Below are 23170 nucleotides of genomic sequence, written 5' to 3' on the forward strand. Positions count from 1 at the left end.
TTTTGGGTTCATCATACGTCTGGCATCGTGTCATACTGTTTAATTTGCTCCAAACTCTTCAAACCGAAATTACAGAATGATTGGAAGTCCCTATCTGGAAAGAGGAGTTTTGGTGGTACTCTTCGTACCACCTTTATGCACCCGGGGCGGTGTAGTAGACTTGAATTGTGGTACCCGCCTACCTCCAAATAAACTTTCGGTAATGAAGAGGTTAAGGAAAAATCACACCTTGTACCAGAAGTCACACCTACAGAATGGCCCTTTAGCAGTCTTAAATACTTGTGCACAAGCACCCCAACTTGTCTGTGTACCATTTTCCTATTTTGTTTTGTCTGCTTATACTTGCAAAACTAAATTTATTACTCCTTAGAATAAATGTAAATTTTAATGTCAACAATTAATTTTTACAAAATTATTTTTAATAGATAGATGTAATTGATTTGCTTTATTTGGTTGAAAATAATTCTTTGAAAGGTATACAGGCGGTCCCCAGGTTACGACGGGGTTCCGTTCTTGAGACGCGTTGTGAGCCGAAAATCGTCGTAAGCCGGAACATCATAAAAAATCCTAAGAAAACCTTACTTTTAATGCTTTAGGTGCATTGAAAACTATGTAAACTGCATTCTTTTGGCATTTTTCATCAAAAAAACCTTCAAATATTGATTATTTTGCATTTTTGGTGTCATATTTCATCTCCCAGATGAGCGTTGTAGGCGTCGTAACCCTGGAACATGCGTCGTAACCTCGGAACGTCGTAACCCGGGGACTGCCTGTATATATTTATTAATCTTATAAAACTGTGAACATATATTTGCATCCAGTCTTCAAACATCAACAGCAAGTTGTTCCGATACGTAATACAAACCATCGGTCCTTTAACAATAGGAACGTAACTTGCAGCAGCTGGAACCGGTTGTAAGCTTCGAACAAGGGAGTTCGGTAGTTAACTGCTTGTCCGAGGGGTGAAGAATCACTTTGCTTTCGGCCTCGCTGGTTGACAGACGTGTTCTCCACTTCTCTCTGCCCGCCATTGTTGCATGCTTTGTAACTTCAAAGCTTTGGTTTGCCTTCTTTTTCTAGTGTATTTGTGTGAAAATCCAGTAAGTATTTGTGACTTTTGTAATTTTCATTTAATTATGGATTCTCGTGAGCTGGAGAGTTCCCCACGGCCCCCCATCAGCCACAGACTGTGCCCTGGTATGGAGGGCCGTAAGTGTGGGGCCTTCCGCTCCTTTATTGAGGTTGATCCTCATGAATTATGTTCTCGGTGTCGGGGGTGCGAACGCTTTCGCACCGAGCCTTGTGATATTTGTTGTTTGTGGTCGGAGGAGCAGTGGGCACGATACGAGGGAAGGAGGAAACGACGTAAGCCTGCCAGGAAGTCATCGGAAAGTTCTCCGGCTACTCCCCTGGTCATGGACACGTCGTCGTCTTTCCTTCCTCCGTTTCAGCCCCCACGTATGGCTCCTTCCCCTTTGGGGGGGGGGGGGGGGTTTTCTTGCTCTATCTCTTCGCCGATCCGTCGAGCATAGAGGAGGGGGCGAGATACCCCGACATTCAGTTGTACTCGGGGGATGGGACTTGTCCCCCCCCCCCCCTACTAACCCGACCTTTGCCTCCTCAGGTGTGCCTGTCGCGGGTGACGATTTCGGTCAGGTTTGGTTCTCGCTGGGTCTCCAGGGGACACCGAGTGTTCTGGGGCTGTTGCATCACCTGGCAAGTGGCTCTGCACCGGTAACTCACGGTCCAGTAACCACCACTACCACCACTGTCTTGACCCCGGGGTATGCCGCCCCTTCTCATCTAGTTTACACACAGCACGTAACCATGGTAACACCTTCAGCTGCTGTCCAGGCGCCGTTACCTGGTATTCCGAGGAGGGTCGTGACACCGCCTCCCAGGTTCGCTGCTCTCGCCAAGACCTAGGCACAGAGTGGAAGACTGGTGAGAGTCGCTCAGGTGACTCCCGCCAGACCAGCGATCGCTCTTGTGGCGATCCGCTGGTACCCAGGGTTGATGCGACGGTCCCAGACTGGCCGCGGGCTGAGGCAAGGAAGAGGTCCCCTCGGTCGCCGGGACCGGCTTTGGCCGGTTCCAGTGGCACGACGCGCTGTGAGGACAGGCCCCGCTCCCACCTTGACAGCGGACTCTGCCGGTCCCCTAACCGCTGCTCCAACCGGGACTGGGCGGGTAGGGGGACCAGCAGCAGCTTCTCTGACGCTCGGGACCGGAGCCGCTGTTCTCGGTCCAGCCGCTCTCCCCCGGAGAGCCGCGTGACTAGGCGAGGGGGGAGTGTCAGGTCTTCCTCTCCGATCCCTTCAACTTCCTCGGGGTACACCGGGAAGAGCGAGGCGAACCGGAGTGATCGTGGGGAGCGCGGTCCTTACGGTCCCACCACGATGCCCTACGAGCCTGGCACGGTCCTAGGACCAACCAGATCATACGCGCAAGTGGCCGGAGGAGACCGGGAGGGGTCTGTTGCGGTTCCTCCTTCTGAAGGAGGAGGGTCTTGGGAGGCGCTCTTGCTGGAGGGACTTGAGGGTCTGACGGAAACAGTCACTCCCGAGATCCAGAGGTCGTTTTCGGAGGTTATTGCGCTGATTCGTCAGCACAACGACCTCGGGGAAGGATCGCCGCTCCCACCTTCTGAGCCTATGTCCAGGCTCGAGTTGTTCTGGGGTCCTAAGAAGGAACCCAAGACGACTGTGGGTCTGCCACGATCTGCTCTGGCTGACTCGGTGCTGGGCCAGTTGGACGCTCTCGTCTCCGGACAGGAGGGTTTGTTACGGTCTGGGAGGTCATCCAAGCTACTTCCCCCACCTCTACTGCGACAGAGGAGATTCTACATGTCATCTGAGGACCCTATGCTGCCCAAACAGGTTAACCCCGGGGTGTCTCTGCAGCAGCTCCTGTCAGAGAACCTATGGTTCTTGCAGCAAGAGGCACTCGCCTTGGAATCAACCTCTATGGCGGCATTCCAAGCAATCTCCTGGCTAGAACTGTGGTCCCTCACAGTGTCTAAGGTCGTGGCCACCTCAGGAAACATCACTCCTGAAGGTGACCCGACTTTCGGGAGACTGTGCCAGTCTGGAGGTACAGCCATCTCCTACTTAGCCCACCACCAGACGGCAAACCTGTAGGCCAACCTGGTTTTTTGGCGTAGGGACACAGTCCTCACCCGAGTGACCAGAGTGGCTGGCCGTGAGGCAGCTCTGGGTCTTCGCAACGGACCGGTGCGGAGTTCCTCCTCTCTCTTCCCAGGAGAGATGGTGGACGCTGCGGTGGAACAACGGCGCACTGACGACAGTGACTGTTAGTCCACCAGGCAGTCTCGAAGGCGTCTGGGGAGCCTCGAGCTACTGCGGCCAAGTCCAAGAGTTTGGTTAGAGCTTCCTCTGTGGCCAAGACGATCCCATCGTCGAAGCCCAGAGGAAAGACTCTGCCTTCGACTTCTTCAAGGAGCGACCGTCACCAGCCCTCCTCCCAGCCCTCCTTCTCACGAGGGGGAGCTGGGAAGAAGAAGTCAAAGAGAGGTGGTAAATGCTAGGGACGGCGTTCCCCCTCACCTGCTGCCGGAAGTGGGCAGGTGCCTGGCGAGCCATTGGGCAACTTGGCAGCACTATGGAGCGGAGACCTGGATAGTAGACGTCCTTCGGGAGGGGTATCTAGTACCCTTCAAGTCTCGGCCACCCCTCACCTCCAACCTGGTCTACCTTCAGACTTATGTTTCCGGATCATCCAAGGACGTAGCACTTCGGCAGGAAGTCTAAGCCATGCTGAGCAAAGGAGCTGTGGAGATCGTCAGGGATTGGTCACTGTGCTTCTACAGCCGTCTTTTCCTGGTGGAGAAGTCTTCGGGGGGCTGGTGCCCGGTGATAGATCTCTCTCTCCCCTGAACCGATTAGTTCGCCAGTCTCGGTTCACGATGGAGACGGCACGCTCTGTGCTCGACTCCATCAGGGAGAACGACTTCATGCTTTCGGTGGACTTGAAGGACGCCTATTTCCAGATACCCATTCATCAATCCTCCAGGAAGTACCTCCGCTTCATCCTCGACGGGATGGTGTACCAATTCAGGGCACTTTGCTTCGGTCTCTCAACCGCCCCACAGGTGCTCACTCGAGTGTTCACTCTGGTGTCTGCTTGGGCCCACTCATCAGGGATATGTCTTTTGAGGTACCTCGACGACTGGTTAGTCCTGGCGAGCTCCCGCTCACAGTTGCTACAAGACAGGGATCGGCTCCTAGAGTTCTGCCGCAATCTGGGGATCGTGGTAAACTTCGAGAAATCAGATCTTGAACCCAAGCAGAGGATGAAGTAGTACCTGGGTATGCTGATCGATACGGTAGCAGGGCGAGTCTTCCCCGCAGACGGATCAGCAGATTCAGGGAGGCAGCCGACCAGTTCCTGTCTCGGCAGGAACAGCCAGCTCAGCAGTGGCAAGTCGTGATCGGCCACCTGTCGTCATTCGAGAAGTTAGTCTCTCACGGGCGTCTTCACCTGCGGGCTCTCCAGTGGAGACTAAAGGAGAGTTAGTCACAGGCAAGAGACCCGCCGTACTTCCCTGTGTCCCTCACGGAGGAGATGAGGCAGGACCTAGCCTGGTGGCTGGACGACAGGAACCTCGTAAGAGGAATGCCTCTCCGCACCCCCCCTGGAGATGTTGCTGTTTTCAGACGCTTCAACCGAGGGATGGGGCGCACACCTGGAGGAGTTGCTGGCTGGAGGCGTGTGGGATCATCACGACAAGCACCTTCACATCAACGTACTGGAACTCAAGGCAGCGTTTCTCGCTCTCCCAAGAGTTCCAGGACCGTCTGATGGGACACTCGGTGGTGTTGATGTGCGACAACACCACAGTAGTGGCATACGTCAACAAACGGGGGCGTAGTGTCCCTCCCGTTGCACCAGTTGACGTTGCAGGTGCACAAGTGGGCCGTAGCTCACTCGGTAGAGCTGTCAGCCCGCTACATTCCAGGCAAGAGGAATGTAGTAGCAGATAAGCTCAGCCGTCAGGATCAGGTGATAGGGACCGAATGGTCCCTACACCAGGACGTGGCGGAAAGGCTCTTCAACCTGTGGGGGCGTCCAGTCGTAGATCTGTTCGCCACCTGGCACAACAGGAAACATGATATTGTTTTGATACAATAAAGTTTTATACATACTTACCTGGCAGATATATACATAGCTATTGACTCCGTCGCGCCGACAGAATTTCGAATTTCGCGCACACGCTACAGGTAGGTCAGGTGATCCACTGCGCCGCCGCTGGGTGGCAGGAATAGGAACCATTCCCGTTTTCCATCAGATTTTTTCTACACCATCTGTCTCCTGAGGGGAGGCCGGGTGGGTAATTTAATTGTATATATCTGCCAGGTAAGTATGTATAAAACTTTATTGTATCATAACAATATCATTTTTATACATTCAACTTACCTGTCAGATATATACATAGCTGATTCACACCATTGGAGGAGGGTAAAGACAGCTAATAACTGATTTAACAGAAAACACAACAATCGTTGTAGGTAATAATAACATAAAACCTTGGTTCCTACCTGTTTAGACTGAAGACTTCATGGTTAATGCCCAGGAGTCTGCTTAGTCTCAAGAGCCTCAGCGAGATATTGATCTATTGCTAAGAGTTCTTGTAGGTCTGCCAAAGGGGTCTTATCCACTTACTATAAGGGCTATGTCAAAGGGTTTCAATCCACTTATATGACAAGAACCTTTTTTCTAAGGAGCACAATCCCGATCCTGATCACCTTAACCTAACCAAATGTTGTTTCTAAGATTGCAAGAAGTCATCCCCAGACTCCTTGCAAACAACCAAAAAATTCAATCACAATATTTTACACCTAATTCTTTATGAAAAATAAATAAAAATAAACAAATATAATTTCAATTTGTACTACCTCGCTTGTAAGACCTATTCACATTCTCATACTGTCAAAAGCACCAAAAGCCGCCTGTGTGAGCCCAAGCACTCCTGTCAGCAGAAAATCCTGATACTGTCTTAAAAGGAGAGGTCCATGTACAAATTTAGACAATGTCTTTAATACTGCTCCGATTAAAAGGCACATTTCTAGTTCCTCACTAGCAAGGGCTATGGCCGCCTGTGCGACACCAAGCACTTTTACCAGTAGTAACACAAAAACCCGCCTCAAATAGTGGAGATCTCCGTAATCAAAGACACCGTTTTATCCAAGCCTATCCTGTATGATAAACTCAAAGTTCCTTACCTAAACAAGGCCATGGCCGCCTGTGCAACAACTAGCCGTCAGGTAAGAAAGTTAGAGCCCATCCCACCAGTATGGTATGGAAGTATTAGACTTTTAATAAAAGTTTAAGGATCGGTATGTGTCCTCAGTCCCAGCACTGTATCCGCAGACACAAAAGGACCTAGAGAGAAGCACTTGTCGTAGGTAATTTTAACATCTCTAAGATAGTGGGATGCAAATACCGAGTTGCATCTCCAATAGGTCACATTAATAATGTCCTTCATGGACATATTCTTTTGGAATGATAATGATGTTGCCACTGCTCTTACCTCATGAGCTTTAACTCGTAATATTTTAAAGGAATCCTCTGCACAATCGCTATGAGCTTCGATAATCACACTTCTAATAAAATACGCTAGCGCATTCTTGGACATTGGTCTTTTCGTGTCCCGAACTGCGCACCATAGACTTTGTTTACATGCCTTCAATTCTTCTTTCTTTTGAAGATAGAACCTAAGAGCTCTAACTGGGCATAAAGTTCTTTCAATTTCGTCTCCCACTAAGTTTGAAAGACTTTTCACCTCAAAACTCCTTGGCCTTGGTTTCGAAGGGTTCTCATTTTTTGCCAAAAACAGAGTTTGAAAAGAACAGATGGCTGCGTCTTTCTTAAAACCCACCTGAGAATCTAGGGCATGGATTTCACTTATTCTCTTAGCCGTCGCTAAGGCTATGAGAAAAACACACTTTCTCGTCCAATCCCTGAACGAGGCACGGTCGGTGAGGTTCAAATTTTTCCGATGTAAGGAATTTGAGCACAACATCCAGATTCCAACTTGGCGGAGTAGAGGATATAGATTTTGATGTCTCGAACGATCTTATGAGATCGTGCAAATCTCTATCCTCTGCCAAGTTTAAGCCTCTATTTCTAAATACCGCTGAGAGCATACTTCGGTATCCCTTTATTGTAGATATGGACAGATTGGATTCCTCTCTCAGGAATAACAGAAAATCTGATATATTGGTCACAGAGGTATCGGAGGAGGACAGCTTATTCTTCCTACACCATCTTCTAAATACATCCCACTTCGATTGATAGACCCGGATAGTTGACGATCTCCGGGCTCCAGCAATTGCTTTCGAAGCCTTGCTTGAAAAGCCTCTCGCTCTGACCAATCTTTCGATAGTCGAAAGGCAGCCAGAGCGAGAGCGGGGAGGTTTTGATGGAACCTCTTGAAGTGGGGTTGTCTGAGAAGATCTATCCTGTTTGGAAGAGATCTTGGGTAGTCTACTGTCCATTCCTGTACCTCTGTGAACCAATCTTGGGATGGCCAAAACGGGGCGATGAGAGTTAATCTCGTCCCTGTTGATGCTACGAACTTCTTCATCACTACTCCTAGCAACTTGAATGGAGGGAAAGCGTAAGCGTCGAGTCCCGACCACTCCAGTAGCATGGCATCCACCGCTATCGCTCTCGGGTCTTCTACTAAGGAGCAGAAGTTCTCTATTCTCTTTGACAGGAACGTCGCAAACAAATCTATCTGCGGCCTTCCCCACAGGTTCCACAGTCTTTGGCAGACTTGCTCGTGCAGAGTCCACTCCGTGGGGAGAACTTGTTTTGTCCTGCTGAGCCTGTCTGCTCTGATATTCCTTTCCCCTTTTACAAATCTGGTCAGGAGGGTGATATTCCTCTCCTCTGTCCATGACAACAGATCCTTCGTTATCTCGAATAGGGAAAACGAGTGCGTCCCCCCTTGTTTTTTTATGTAAGCCAACGCCGTGGTGTTGTCTGCGTTGACTTGAATCACTTGATTTCTTACTTCTGACTCGAAGAATTTTAATGCCAGAAACACTGCATATAGTTCTTTGGCATTTATATGCCAATCCTTTTGTTCTTTCTTCCATTTGCCACAGACTTCTCTTGCCCCTAGAGTCGCTCCCCATCCCGTCTCTGAAGCGTCTGAGAACAAGATTTGGTTTGGGTTCCGAACCTCTAGGGACACTCCCTCGTTCTCTTTGAGTGGGAGCAGCCACCACTTTAGGTGTTTCTTCACCTCTATTGTTAACGGAAAAGTGTCCGACAGATGGCCCTTCTTCCAAGTCCAAGATCTCTTTAGGAAGAATTGTAGAGGCCTTAGATGAAGTCTTCCTAGGGATACAAATTGTTCCAGGGAAGAAAGAGTCCCTAGAAGGCTCAGCCACTCCCTGGCTGAACACCTGTCTTTCTTTAGGAAGGATGTAACTTTCTGAATCCCTCGAAGAATCCTTTCTTGGGACGGAAAAACCCGAAAATCCCGAGAATTCATCTGAATCCCCAAATAGACTAAGTCCTGACTGGGGATCATCTGCGATTTCTCGAGATTCACGAGAAGTCCTAATTCCTTTGTCAATTCTAATGTTTTCTTCAGATCCTCCAAACATTGTTCCTGGGATTTTGCTCTTATCAGCCAATCGTCTAGGTACAGAGAGACGCTTATGCCTTCCAGGTGTAGCCATCTGGCTACATTCCGCATCAGGTATGTAAATACCTGTGGAGCCGTGGAGAGGCCGAAGCACAAGGCCCTGAACTGGTAGACCTTCCCTTGTATCACAAACCTGAGATACTTCTTTGATGACGGGTGAATAGGAACGTGGAAATATGCATCCTGCAGGTCTAGAGAGACCATCCAGTCTCCTCTTCGCAGGGCTGAAAGTACCGAGGCAGAAGTCTCCATCGAGAACTTTTTCTTTTCCACATATTTGTTCAGAATGCTCACGTCCAAGACTGGCCTCCATCCTCCGGATGCCTTTGGAACTAAAAACAGGCGGTTGTAAAACCCCGGAGAGGAAGGATCCTGAACCTCTTCTATTGCCTCTTTGTCCTTCATTCCTATCACCATCTGAAGAAGTGTCTCCCTCAGAACAGGGTCCTTGCACTTCGCTGACAGTTCCTTTGGGGAATTCGAAAAAGGTGGTCTGTCCTGAAAAGGTATAATGTAACCTTTCCCCAAGACTGCTAGCGTCCAAGGATCGGCTTTCCTTATCGCCCAAGCCCCTACGAAGTTTAGGAGTCTGGCCCCTACAGATGTTTGGAGGACTTTGCTGCTACTTTGATTTCTTGAAAGATCGAAAGGAGGACCTTCCTCGCTTTTCTGCTGTCTTCCTTTTCGTTGGAGGACGAGAGGTGGAACTTCTCCGAAAGGGCACTACCGGAGTACGAGTAGTCTTCCTCGCTACTGGTACTGTTGGTCTCGATTTCTTGGAGGATTGTACTAACAAATCTTGGGTTGCCTTTTCAGCAAGAGACTTAGAAATCTCCTTCACCAAGTGCGAAGGGAAAAGGTGATCCGAGAGAGGAGCGTATAAAAGGGCTGACCTTTGTGAAGGAGAAACCGCTTTGGTTAGAAATGAACCAAACAATGATCTCTTCTTCACTACTCCTGCTCCAAATAGAGATGACAATTCTCCCGAACCATCCTGAACCGCCTTATCCATACAGGATAAAATGCAATGCAAAACCTCAGGTTCTAAAACATCTGGTTCATTTGCCTTCTTGGCCAGCACTCCAAGGGACCAATCCAAGAAGTTAAAAACTTCTAGTACATGGAAAAGTCCCTTGAGGTGCTGATCCAATTCTGACATGCTCCAATATGCTTTAGCTGTATTCAAAGCATGTCTTCTCGATGCTTCAACCAAGCTTGAAAAATCCGCCTCTGCGGAAGATGGAAGCATAAGTCCCATCGCTTCCTCTGTCCTGTACCATATTCCCCTCCTACCCCCGAGCTTACATGGAGGAGTGCAAAAAACTGTCTTCTTAGCTTCCTTCTTCACCTTCATCCAATTATTTAAAGATTGAATAGCCTTCTTCATTGATATGGCTGGTTTCATTTTTAAATACGAAGACGATTTAGGAACCTTCGTACTGGAGAACAGAGATCTCGGGGAAGGAGGAGCTGCAGGGCTTAGAGAGTCTCCAAATTCTTGCAGGAGAAGAGAGGCTAACACTTTGTAGTTAGATACCCCCTCATTGTTCGGGGTTTCTTCCTCCGACACTTCATCCAACTCCATCATAGAAGGAGCACGAGCTCTTTTATTAGAATCTTTGTCCGTAGACCTATTCCCTTTAGGAGAAATACTCCTAGAAGGAGAGAGACTGACAGATCTAGAAGCTCTCCCTTTCTTATCCACCAAAACATCCTGAGACATGGAGGTTGAAACCGTAACCTTCGATGTACCAGGTTGCTTCCTTGAATTAGGGTTTCTATTTGTAGGAGACTCGCTATCCGAAGACATTACATGAAAAGATCTTCTGTTACCCCTTATAACTTCTCGCTCTTGCCGCTCTTCATGTTCAGCTGGCGCCTTGCGCCTGACTGACGCTTCGCGCTTGGTTGAATCTTCTCGCGCAGTTGGCGCCTCGCGCTCGGCTAGCGCTTCGCACCTCGCTGGCGCCTCGCGCTCGACTAGCGCTTCATGCCTGGTTGGCGCTTCGCGGCTGTCTATCGCGTCGCGTCTGGCTGGCGCTTCGCGCCTGTATGTCTCTTCGCGGCAGCCTGGCGCTTCGCGCCTGGCTGGCGCTTCTCGCCTGGTTGGCGCTTCTCGGCAGTCTGGCGCTTCTCGTCTGGCTGGCGCTACGATCCTGGATGGCGCTTCGCGCCTGATTGTCTTTTCCTGCTTGTAAGAATTCTCACGCGTGGCTGGCTCCTCGCGCCTGGCTAGCTTCTCGCGCTTGGCCGTCTCATGCGATATCGGATAGCGCCTGGTTGCCGCGTCGCGCCTGGTTGGCGCCTCGTGCTTACGTGGTAGCTCTTTGCGGCTGACTGGCGCTCCGCGCCTGGCTGGCGCTTCACGGCTGGCTGGCGCCTCGCGCCCCGAACTCGCGGGTCTGTGAAAAATAGACCCTTCATCCGAAGAAGAATCTTCTTTTCTGGGAGGTTGATAGTAAGGGTTTTTTGACTTCTTCACAGGAAGTTTGTTCATGCAACTTACCTGACAGATATATATATAGCTGTATTCTCCGAAGTCCGACAGAATTTCAAAACTCGCGGCACACGCAGTGGGCGGCCAGGTGGTAGTACCCATTCCCGCCGCTGGGAGGCGGATATCAGGAACCATTCCCATTTTCTATTCATATTTTTTCTGTCGCCGGTCGGTAAACAACTGTTTACAGACCTCCGCCTAGGATTTTTGGATTTGACTCGTTCTAAGTATCTGGATTGACTTTTGGTTATTGACTCTGGATTGTTGGATTGGCATACGCGATAGTGGACTGTTTTTTTATTTTGGATTGGCTTTTCATGAACGTGATGTCTGGATCAAGTTCAGTGAGCTTCAGAGTGTGTGTGAAGAGTGATTGCAAGGTGAGGCTACCGAAATCATCGGTAGATCCCCACACAGTATGTATGGGGTGTAGGGGGCATGTTTGTTTATTGGATGATCGATGCATTGAATGCAAAAGTTTGACTGATGATGGATGGAAGGTGTATGAGTCCTATCGGCGTAAGTTGGAACGCGATAGGATCAGGAGGGCTTCCTCCAAGAGCGGTTCTACGAAAGGTAAGGGAAGTAACATTTCACCTATATTAACACCAGTAGAATTTGCTTCACCTAATCCTGTGTTGTTGCCTGAGGGCCCTGATTCTGTGTCTGGAGAAGGTAATGCCCTTTCTCTGATTCTAGAGTCGTTACGCACTCTAGAGTCCAAAGTGTTGGCCTTAGAAAACGGCTCAAGTAAAGTGTGTGATCGTGCCCCTAGTGTTGTGGAGGGGGCGTCAGATCGGCCCCATAATGCCTCTAGGCCTAGACCTCTATCGGACTCCCAGGACTCAGGGAGTGGGTATGTCGAAAGCCGCAAGAGGGTTCCGGGGGCTCCCCACCGATCTGGCGTCCCTTCGGCAGGACCTGTTGTTAGTTCCCAGGCTGCCAAGGAGCGTGCTCAGGCTCGTATCCTTAAGGACTGTTTTTCGTCCTCCGAGGCGCCCTCCCCGCGCAAGGGGTGGAGCGCTCGGAGAGACTCGCGTCCGTTGAAAAGGACTTTTCCGAGGGAGGACGCTTCACGTCCCCTCTCTCCGTTATTGTTGCGGTCTTCTCCTGCGTCGTATGACGCGTTTCCTCCACAGAAGAGAGGTAGGACGTCGTCTGAGGACGACGCTGAGAAGCGCTTCTCTCGCTCTTCGGAGAGGCAGGTTGCTGTACCTGTGAGAAGGAAGGAGGCGTCCCCTCGCCCCTCGTCTTCTCGCAGGTTCAGCCCTTCACCTCCTCTAGTTTCTTCACCAACGAAGAATATTCTGGTGTCTCTTCAAGACCAATTGTCAGCTTTAATGGCTCAGAAGACTCACCCAGCAGCAGTCGAGCCTAAGCGTAGGAAGGACGCCAGACTGCCTGTCAAGAGGACGAGGCAGTCCCCTTCTCCGTCTCCTCGTTCGTCTGTCTCCGCTTGCTTCTCCTTCGGAGCTTCCTCGTTCTCGGTCTACGGGTAGGAAGTCTCGTGGACAGGACGCTTTTCTTCCCTCTCGACGTCCTGATCAGCCCGCGCGTCAGGACGCCTTTAAGGACGCTCGGCAGGACGCTTTTGAGGACACTCGTTGGGACGTTTTGCTAGACGCTTTGCCTTTTGAGAAGGCTTTCGAGAGCGCCCAGAAGGACGCTTTGAAAGCGAAAGCTAGACGCTTTAGCGGAAAGCGTAAGGACGCTCCTCTAGAGCGAGTTAGAGTAGCCTCTCTAGACGCTCAGCGCGGTCAAGACGCTCTTCGTTCTTCGAGCTCTAAGGATCGACAGAAGGTCGGTCGCTTTGAAGAAGCTGCTACACTTAATCCTCGAAAGCCTTTGTTGAAGGCTAGACCCGTTGGGCGCACGCCCTCTCCAGAGGTGCAATCTCCTTTGCCTCTTAGGGAGGAAGGAGAGCTTAGTAGTCCGGCGGACTCAGTTGAGGAGGAACAGCCTTCGGTTTCGTCTGTGTCAGATTACAAAGTGCTGGTTCAACTGTTACGCTCTTCTTTTGGAGAGAAGTTCCAGCCTGCAGCTCCCAAGTCTCCACCCTCTCAGTTTTCGTCATCTAAGTCTTGCAAGGTTTCGGAGTTTGTGGAAATGAAAACTTCTTTGTCCACTAAGAGGGCGTTTAAGAAGTTGCAAGATTGGATGGAACGTCGGAAGGATCAGGGCAAGTCGACTTTCGCCCTTCCTCCTTCAAGACTCAGTGGGAAAGGCGGCATCTGGTATGAGACCAAAGGAGAAGTAGGAGTTAAGATCCCGTCGTCTTCCCAAGGGGACTTTGCTAGTCTGGTCGATGCTCAGAAGAGGTCCCTTTTATCGACTGCTAAGATTTCGTGGACGCCAACGGAGATTGATCATCACATGAAAGGACTGTTAAGGACTCTTGAGGTCTTTAACTTTCTAGACTGGTGCTTGGGAGTCCTGGATCTTTCAATCTAGGAGTCCTGACTCGTTAAGTCTGGGGGAGCTGTCCAATGTGTTATCCTGCATGGACAAGGCCGTCAGGGATGGTTCGGAAGAGTTAGTGTCTCATTTCGGCACTGCTTTTCTCAAGAAGAGAGCGCTTTTCTGCAACTTTACGGCTAGGTCTGTTTCTACAACGCAGAAAGCGGAGCTTCTCTTTGCGCCTCTTTCGAGCCATCTCTTCCCCCAGGCTATGGTAAAGGACCTGGCGGTGAGCCTACAGGAGAAGGCTACCCAGGACCTCTTGGCCCAGTCTTCAAGACGTCCCGCAGTCCCTACTACGTCGTCTTTTGGACGACCACCTAGGAAGGTTAAACCCTTTCGTGGCGCTCCTCCCTCGAGAGCTGCTCCTCGAGGGAGAGGGCTTTCAAGAGGAAGAGCTTCCTTCAAGCCTAAATCCTCTAAGTGAAAATCAAGTCCTTCAGATGCCGGTCGGAGCCAGGCTAAAGTTCTTTGCGGGGGCGTGGAGAGAGAGAGATACAGATGCGTGGTCCCTCAAGATAGTGGAACAGGGGTACAAGATCCCCTTTTTGGACCCTCCTCCTCTATCCACAACTCCCAGAGATCTTTCCCCGTCATATCAAGGGGAGAAACGTCAGATTATTTTCGATCTTTTAGATCAAATGATCAAGAAAAGAGCGGTGGAACAGGTCTTAGACCTGGGGTCACCAGGATATTACAACAGACTTTTCCTGGTACCAAAGCAGTCGTCGGGTTGCGGCGTCCAGTCTTGGACGTAAGCAGGCTGAATCTTTTTCATAGAAAAGAAAAAATTCAAGATGGAAACGCCTCAGTCGGTTCTAGGAGCCTTAAGACCGGGCGACTGGATGGTGTCCTTGGACCTACAGGACGCATACTTTCACGTTCCTATCCACCCTCTTTCAAGAAAGTTTCTGAGGTTTGTGTTAAAGGACAAAGTTTGGCAATTCCGAGCCCTTTGTTTCGGATTAAGCACGGCTCCGATGGTATTTACCATGCTCATGAAGAACGTAGCGAGATGGTTACATTCTGCAGGGATAAGAGTGTCCCTGTATCTCGACGATTGGCTTATCAGAGCATCGTCAGAAGAGAGGTGTCTGAAGGACCTTCACTTCATGTTAGCCTTGGCGAGGTCCCTGGGACTTCTGGTCAACCTCGAAAAGTCGCATCTGACCCCAACACAGTCCATCGTGTATGTGGGGATTCAGATGGATTCAGTGGCTTTTCGAGCGTTTCCGTCCCAGGAACGACAGCTGCAAGGCTTAGAGAGAGTTTCGGCCTTCCTGGGGAAGGAAGCTTGCTCGGCGAGGGAGTGGATGAGTCTGCTGGGGACCATTTCCTCGCTGGAAAAGTTTGTTTCCCTGGGAAGACTACACCTCAGGCCTCTCCAGTTTTTCTTGGCAGAGGAATGGAGAGTCAAAGAGGATCTGGATGCGTCCTTTATGATCACCAAATCGGTGAAAAACCATCTAAGATGGTGGTTAGATCCTCGGAAGTTTCGAGAGGGGTTGTCCCTAAAGCTTCTGAGCCCCGAACTAGTGTTGTTTTCCGACGCCTCGGTGTCGGGATGGGGAGCAACACTAGGAGGGGAAGAAGTGTCAGGCGCCTGGAGGGGGGAACTGGTGTCCTGGCACATCAATGTGAAGGAACTAGCGGCGGTTTTCCTGGCGCTACAGTTCTTCCAGCAAAAGGTTGCAGAAAAAGTTGTCCAAGTCAACTCGGACAACACCACGGCCCTTGCGTACCTAAAGAATCAGGGAGGTACACACTCCCGTCCTCTATTTTGCTTAGCGAGGGAGATTCTGCTGTGGGCAGATGCGAGGCGAATCAGGATCCTGACGAGATTTATCGCAGGAGTCCAGAACGTCAGAGCAGACCTTCTCAGCCGACAGGATCAGATCCTGCCGACAGAATGGACGCTGCACCAGGACGTCTGTTGAGAACTATGGAGACTGTGGGGACGTCCTTTAGTCGACCTATTTGCGACGTCGAGGACGAAGAGGTTGCCTCTTTATTGCTCCCCTGTGTTGGATCCGGGAGCAGTCACTATAGACGCTCTGCTCTGGGACTGGATGAACCTGGACCTGTATGCCTTCCCGCCATTCAAGATCATGGGGGAAGTCGTAAGGAAGTTCGCGGCATTGGAGGGGACGAGGTTGACCCTGATCGCCCCGATGTGGCCCGCGAAGGAATGGTTCACGGAGGTAATGTCCTTCCTCATAGACTTTCCAAGGACGTTGCCCTGGAGGAAAGATCTACTCAGACAGCCCCACTTCGCAAGATATCACCGAAACCTCTCCGCTCTGGGTCTGACTGCGTTCAGACTATCGAAAAGTTGGCCAGAGCGAGAGGTTTTTCTAAAGCAGCTGCGAAAGCGATCGCCAACGCAAGGAGGACTTCCTCGAGAGCTGTTTACCAGTCTAAGTGGGCTTCCTTCAGGGCATGGTGTAGAAAGGAGGGAATTATTTCCTCTTTCCACTACCTCTGTGAGCCAGATAGCCGATTTCCTGCTATTTTTGTTTTTAAGAAATGTGCAGAAGCTGGCAGTCCCGACCATCAAGGGATATAAGAGTATGCTGTCAGCAGTCTTCCGAAACAGAGGCCTAGACCTTACTGACAACAGAGATCTTCACGATCTCTTGAGATCGTTTGAGACTACCAAGATACCTCAGGCGAGGCCTCCTTCTTGGAACTTAGATTTAGTCCTTAGACTGTTGATGTCGAGTCCTTTCGAGCCTCTCCATGCAGCGTCTCTTAGGAACTTGACGAAGAAGGCTCTTTTCCTAACTGCTCTGGCGACGGCGAAGAGAGTTAGCGAAATTCAAGCCATTAGTAAGCAGGTGGGCTTCAAAGGTGACAATGCTGTCTGCTCTTTGAGTCCCACTTTCTTAGCAAAAAATGAAAACCCGTCTAACCCTTGGCCAAGGAGCTTTGAAATTAAGGGTATGACAAGCCTTGTGGGCCAAGAACCTGAGAGAGCCCTGTGCCCTGTCAGGGCTCTAAAGTTTATGTTCACAAGACAAAGGAGGTACGAGTCCCTCAGATAATCTGTGGTGTTCGGTTAAACGACCCGATATACCATTATCTAAGATGCTTTTGGCGTTCTTTTTTTCTGAGACGTGATTAAAGAGGCTCATTCGTCTTACCAGAAGACCGATTTGAGCCTCTTGCGAGTGAAAGCTCACGAGGTCAGAGCTGTCGCAACCTCGCTTGCCTTCCAAAGGAACATGTCGATCAAGGACATCCTTGACGCCACCTTTTGGAGGAGCAACTCAGTATTCGCCTCACACTACTTGAGAGATGTGAGAACGATATACGAGGACTGTTGTTCTCTTGGGCCATACGTTTCTGCAGACACAGTCTTGGGGGCTGAAGGTAGCTCTCTCCCTATCCCTTAGTTAGGTTTAGGTTAGTTTTTAGTTGTTGTGTTTTTTGGTTGTGGTGAGTCTTTGGTGAAGACCTCCCATCTCTTAGTTTAGTGTTCAGGGGGTCTTGGATAGTTGGTCAGGTGGTGGTCAGTTGCTTCGTTGCCCTCATATGTATGGCTCGATGTTCTTGTCACGTTGAGGTCACGTCCCCGTTGACAGAGCATCCAGAGCGCACCAGCACTACAGGTCTCCACCTGGCTGGCAACTCTGATTAAGCACAAGCAGGCTTAAGTGACAGTAATCACAGAGTCTACTTTGCTAACAGGTGAGGAACCAAGGTGTACATCATCTACTTAATTTAAGTTTCCTACAAATCCTATTCTGTCTCTTCCCACCATCCGAAGGTGGGATTCAGCTATATATATATCTGTCAGGTAAGTTGCATGAACAAAATGTTATTGTTATAATACAATTAAGTTTGTTCATACTTACCTGGCAGATATATATATAGCTGTATTCTCCGAAGTCCGACAGAATTTCAAAACTCGCGGCACACGCAGTGGGCGGCCAGGTGGTAGTACCCATTCCCGCCGCTGGGAGGCGGATATCAGGAACCATTCCCATTTTCTATTCATATTTTCTCAGTGCCACTGTCTCCTGAGGGGAGGTGGGTGGGCACTTAATTATATATATCTGCCAGGTAAGTATGAACAAACTTAATTGTATTATAACAATAACATATTAACATCCTTTCTTCTTGGAGGATCTCTCGAAAGAACCCCGACTAGAGAAGCAATAGACTCTTGCATATCCTTTAATATCTTAGTCGTTTCTTCTCTCTGGTCTAAACAAGAGGAAGGAGAGCCTTCTTTCTCCATTCTCCACGACTTAGCGGGAGAAGCCAAAACCTTTGCTTTCTTAATCTCTGTCGGGGAGTCCTCCGAAAAACGTTCCGGACTCGAGTTTATGCCCGATTCTTCCCAGATCTTCTTCAAGGGACGAGAACGATCCGCTGATCTCCATCCTCTTTTAGGTGAGGAATTCTCCGAAGACGAAAAACATTCACGTAGAACGCTTTTTCTAATGCGTTCTCTGGCAGTCTGTGACGTTACAGATTCTGCTGAAGAGACGTCTGACTGGTGGGGATCCTCCATAACCTCCGTAAGGCTTTTGACATTCCTTCTCCTCTGGGCTTGGGAACTTGAAAGAGGTCTAGGCCTGGGAGCGTTGTGAAGCCAATCAGACGCCTCCTCCACTTCACTGGGGAAATTCACATCACTTTCCACAGCACTACTTTGCTTACCTTCTATGGCAGCCATTTTACGCTCCATTTTCATAAGCGCAACTTTAAGGCTTGCGATCTCCGAAGCAGAGTCCGTAGGATCTGCATTCGGAGAAGGACCTGAAATATTACAAGGAGCGTTCATAATGTTAGAGGAGGGTACAATATTACTCACCAAACCACTTGAAGATTGAGAGCTAGGCTTGGTTTTGGAAGATGACTTCCTTAACCGGTCTTTCTCTAATTTCTTTAAATAAGAAGTTAGAGACTTCCACCCTTCAGCACTCAAACTCTCACATTCATGACAAGTGTTATCCATCGAGCATTCATACTTCCTGCATATTTTACATACAGTGTGAGGATCAACCGAAGCTTTCGGCATTCTCACCTTGTACCCTTCATTCACACACATTCTCACCACACTTCCAGAATCAGACATCATGATGAAAATTCCAAGCCAAAATCCAAATAACGATCCACAAAAGCGTATGCCAGTACAATGATCCAAATACGTCACCAAAGGGTCCAAAACGATGATCAATTGTATCCAAAAACGAAATGCAGCCGGAGATACCAACAACGATGTTGCCAGTATGGCCGACAGAAAAAATCTGATGGAAAACGGGAATGGTTCCTATTCCTGCCACCCAGCGGCGGCGCGGTGGATCACCTGACCTACCTGTAGCGTGTGCGCGAAATTCGAAATTCTGTTGGCGCGACGGAGTCAATAGTTATGTATATATCTGACAGGTAAGTTGAATGTATAAAATTCAGGTTTTCTACTCTGCTGTGCCGGACCCATGGACAGCTGCAGAGGACGCTCTTCAACACCCATGGGACAACCTCTTCACCCCCGTTCTGCCTGATTCGCAAGGTAATCAGCAGAGCGCTGGTCACCCCGAATCTCCGGATGATCCTGGTGCCATTTTGTATCCGGACCTGCTGGCTCTGCTTGCGGAAGCACCGAGAGAGATTCCCCCTCTGCACAAACTCCTCTGCCAGCCACACGTGGAACGGTATCACCAGTCAGTCCAGTCCCTTCGTCTTCACGGCTGGGTGTTATCCACCATCTCTTGCGAGCGAGAGGCTTTTCTCGCCGAGTAGCAACAGTGATGGCTGGGTACATCAGACAGTCCTCTGCAGCTGTGTACCAGGGGAAGTGGGCCATCTTTTGTGGTTGGTGTTGTAACAGGGTCTATCTCCTCTCAGAGCCACTCTTCATCAGGTAGCGGATTTCCTCGTTTTTCTTCGCCGAGAGAAGCTCCTCTCCGTCCCCACAGTCAAAGGATACAGGGCCGCCTTGGCCCTGAGGGGAGTGGATATCTCGAACTTGTTCGAGATTTCCTTTCTAATGAGGAGCTTCGAGAGGTCTTGCCCACCCAGGGAACTCAGGCCCCCGGGGTGGGATGTGACTCTCGTCCTTAGGAGTCTAACTCGAAGTCCCTTCGAGCCACTCCGAGAGTCATCAGACAGGGATCTGACCCTCAAGACCCTCTTCTTGCTGGCCCTGGCATCGGCAAAGAGAGTATTGGAACTTCATGGTCTTTTCTTCGACGTTAAGCATTCCAGGGGAGGGGATCTGTGACGCTTGATTTCGTCCCGAACTTCGTAGCGAAGACTCAGAATCCTTCGGTCCCTGATGACCGGTTAGAGTCATTCACAATCCCCTCCCTAATGGACTTCACCGACAACGATGCGGATGAGATGCTGCTTTGTCCTGTGAGGGCGCTACGGCGCTATCTGAAGAGAACTTGGCACCTCAGGCTGAGTGTCGACGCCTCTTCGTTAGCACCGGGGTGACCAAGAAAGAAGTATCCAAGAACACTCTTTCTGGCTTCGTGAGGTGATCAGGAGGGCGTACGAAGCTGATGGTAGCGACGACATCCGTACCCTTCGTCCGAGAGCCCACGAAGTCAGAGGCATTGGTCCTTCCCTTGCGTTCTGCAAGAACTCCATGGCGCAGGTCCTGAAGGCAGGGGTCCGGACCAACCAGACCACCTTCACCTCCGTCTACCTTCAGGATATAGCCCGCAGGTCCTTGGCCACTTTTTCCTTGGGACCCGTGGTGGCTGCTCAACAGGTTGTGTAGCTTACCCAGCACCCGAGCGGACAGAACAGCATCACATCCTTGTGTGACTGCATGATTGGATGAGTGAATGAGTGTGTGACTGGCTTCTCTTCCTCATCTTTTTCTCCCCCTCTACCTGTGGGCAGAGGGACGCGGTCGTCATCACGCTGGAATAGGAGACCAATGCAGGTAAGCTACTCGACCGAGCTCCATCCTATCCCTTTCATTAGGGATAGGAGTGATTATCCACCACTCCCCCCAACAAGAGTGGGGGGGGGGGGGGGAGAGTGGAAGCCAACAAGAGACAAACCCATGACTTCATATTGGCTCTTGCAATAGGAACAAGTTCTTGCTTGCTAGTTTTAAGAGGTATGCTGGCCTCCCTCTTATTACTTGGGTCCAGAGGTCTGACCATTGATCCTGCGGTGCATACCCCGATCATTGGGCAGAAGCTAGGATCCCTCCCTCTGCTCTTACAGCCAGGGAGAGAACCAAGGTTGGACGAACACTGGTCTGTTCATTGACTCATTCCACCCACCAAGAAGTGAGTCTTCCTATTGTTAAAGGACCGATAGTTTGTATTACGTATCGGAACAAATAACAATTTATTGAAAATTGTATTTTTCCTAACTATACAAACCTGAGGTCCTTTACACATAGTCCCACCTCATGCCACCCCTCACTCTGTTTTTTCCTGAAACTAAAGCAAAGTGATTCTTCACCTCCCAGTCGCACGATGCGCTGACTGTCGGACAAGCAGTTAACTACCGAACTCCCTTGTTTGAAGCTTACGACCGGTTCCAGCTGCCGCAAGTTATATTCCTATTGTTAAAGGACCTCAGGTTTGTATAGTTAGGAAAAATAAAACTTTCGACAATTTGTTATTTTGGGTAATAGAGTGTAAGGTAAAACTTATACTGTGTAGTGTTTCTTATTTGTTTATTCCTTTGAAGTTTTGATACCCTCATTTTCTGATGGATACAGCACCTTAGCTGTTTAAAAAAAAAGACAAAGCAATCCTTGAATCATTTTCTCACTTAAAATTTCTTCAAATCTGATTATCTGGTTTTATGTTAGTGATATATTTGCATGGTATCATGGCTGTCAAATGTAAAGTTTTTGTCTGATAAGGCTTCTTCCTCCATGATACCAATTCCTTTGCTGAGAGTTATTTGCTTGAGGGATGTTGACCATATTCAGTCTACACATGCATGCCCACATTTTCCTGACTGTTGAAGCTTTTCACCCTGTCCAGATAATGTGACTTGGGCTGTTACATTGAATATGGCAGTTTATGATTACTGTAACAGGGTTGAATGGCTTTTATTTTTAAGTGATATAAAATATAGCATAAATGTTTCATATTAATAGCATTGTTATCTGTTACAGAAGCAGCAAGTGGAGGCACCACTGGGAGTAACAAAAGAGGCACTGATAGTGATGTATTCCCTGGATTTAAACCGTCTATAGAAGCTTGTTTTTTAGATTGGAGTGACTATCCGCTACCAGGGGTCACATACTCTCAAACTACTTCACGTTACTATTGCCCCGTGATGTGCTTTAGACATGACTCTCGCCATGAATCTCAAGCAGCTCCCATCTCTGCTCCACACCCCAGAAATCCCACCTCACATGCAGGACCAAAACGCTCGGCTGAACGTCGTTTGCTTATCAGTCCTGGAAACGTGGCTGACCATGATAATTTAGCTGCTAGTGGTGTTTTACCTGGTCCCAGATACAGTGGCCATAGAAGTAGTAGTGTTAGTAGTGAAGGATTTTGTGACAATGACCTTGGTAGAGATAGTGATTCTCCTCCAGACCAGAGGTCCCCTGAGCAAGTGGATTCTGGTCAAGTTTCCCGTCAGAGCTCAAGAGAAGAGCGGCCCATGCCAACCCTTGGTCTTGTAGCAGCCCTTGGCCAGTCAAGAGATGACCGTGACAAGTCTTCCCCCGATGAAGGCGGTGCTGACTCAGATTGGTCAGGTATAGCTGATCCGCCCAGAAATCTTAGAAGTCGAGGAGGTAGCCGAGGCCAGCGGCCTAGAGAGCAACGTGGGGTTGATGATTCTGATATGTATCTTAATAATTCCAATGCTGTTGGGGACGCAGTTAGTGTAGGGGAGGGTGGTAGTGATGAAAGAGGATCCGAGATATTTAGTAATCTGAAGAAATTGGAAGATCCTTTAGAAATCTTATTTGCTCGTGCTGAGGGACTCCATGCTCATGGACATTTACAAGAGGCCTCAGGACTTGCAGTACAACTAGCGCGCGAATTGCTAATGAACCCTCCAAATCTTATGGTGGAGTTACCCCCACCACCCAGCAAAGGGAAGCGCAAAAAGGTCAATCCTGCATGTCATCAGCTGACATGCTTAGCCTCTGCTACCCTGGGAAAATGTGCCTTTCTCTGCACTGTGTTGGCAGAAAACCCTGATAATACCCATCTAGCATTCCAGGTAGCCATGTTTGGTCTGGAAATGGCTAGGCCACCAGCTTCTACCAAGGTAAGAAATGAAGTTATTACAGGTTGTCCAGGATTCTCCTATTATGTATATTTTATAAATAAAATAATAGTAACTAGTATTGCCAAGAGCCATTATGAAAATTATGCTAAGAATTGAAGAAGTTTCATAAAGATCACTTTACTTTTATGGCATTTTCTTTTAATGTCTTTATGTTGATGAAGTCAGTAGTATTGTCGTAAATTTTAATAGAATTCCAATTTATGTTAGGATGGTTATAAATATAGGTCTTGCTTTCTGAAAAGCAAATTGTTCCTTGTATTGTTCAGCATGATTGTTTGATTTATATTTCATTACTA

General features: G+C 49.2%; 1 protein-coding gene across 7 annotated transcripts in view; it reads left to right on the forward strand.

Moving 5' to 3' along the window:
* Positions 1-23170, forward strand: part of LOC135222513 (zinc finger SWIM domain-containing protein 8 homolog) — a 334079-nt gene that overhangs the window by 157807 nt on the left and 153102 nt on the right. For all 7 annotated transcript variants that reach the window (XM_064260601.1, XM_064260624.1, XM_064260617.1 and 4 more), the window contains exon 9: positions 21739-22853. In XM_064260601.1, coding sequence (XP_064116671.1) covers positions 21739-22853 — 1115 coding nt within the window. The remainder of the gene's footprint in view (positions 1-21738; positions 22854-23170) is intronic.

Source organism: Macrobrachium nipponense, chromosome 20 (genome assembly GCF_015104395.2).
Source record: "Macrobrachium nipponense isolate FS-2020 chromosome 20, ASM1510439v2, whole genome shotgun sequence".
Taxonomy (NCBI): domain Eukaryota; kingdom Metazoa; phylum Arthropoda; class Malacostraca; order Decapoda; family Palaemonidae; genus Macrobrachium; species Macrobrachium nipponense.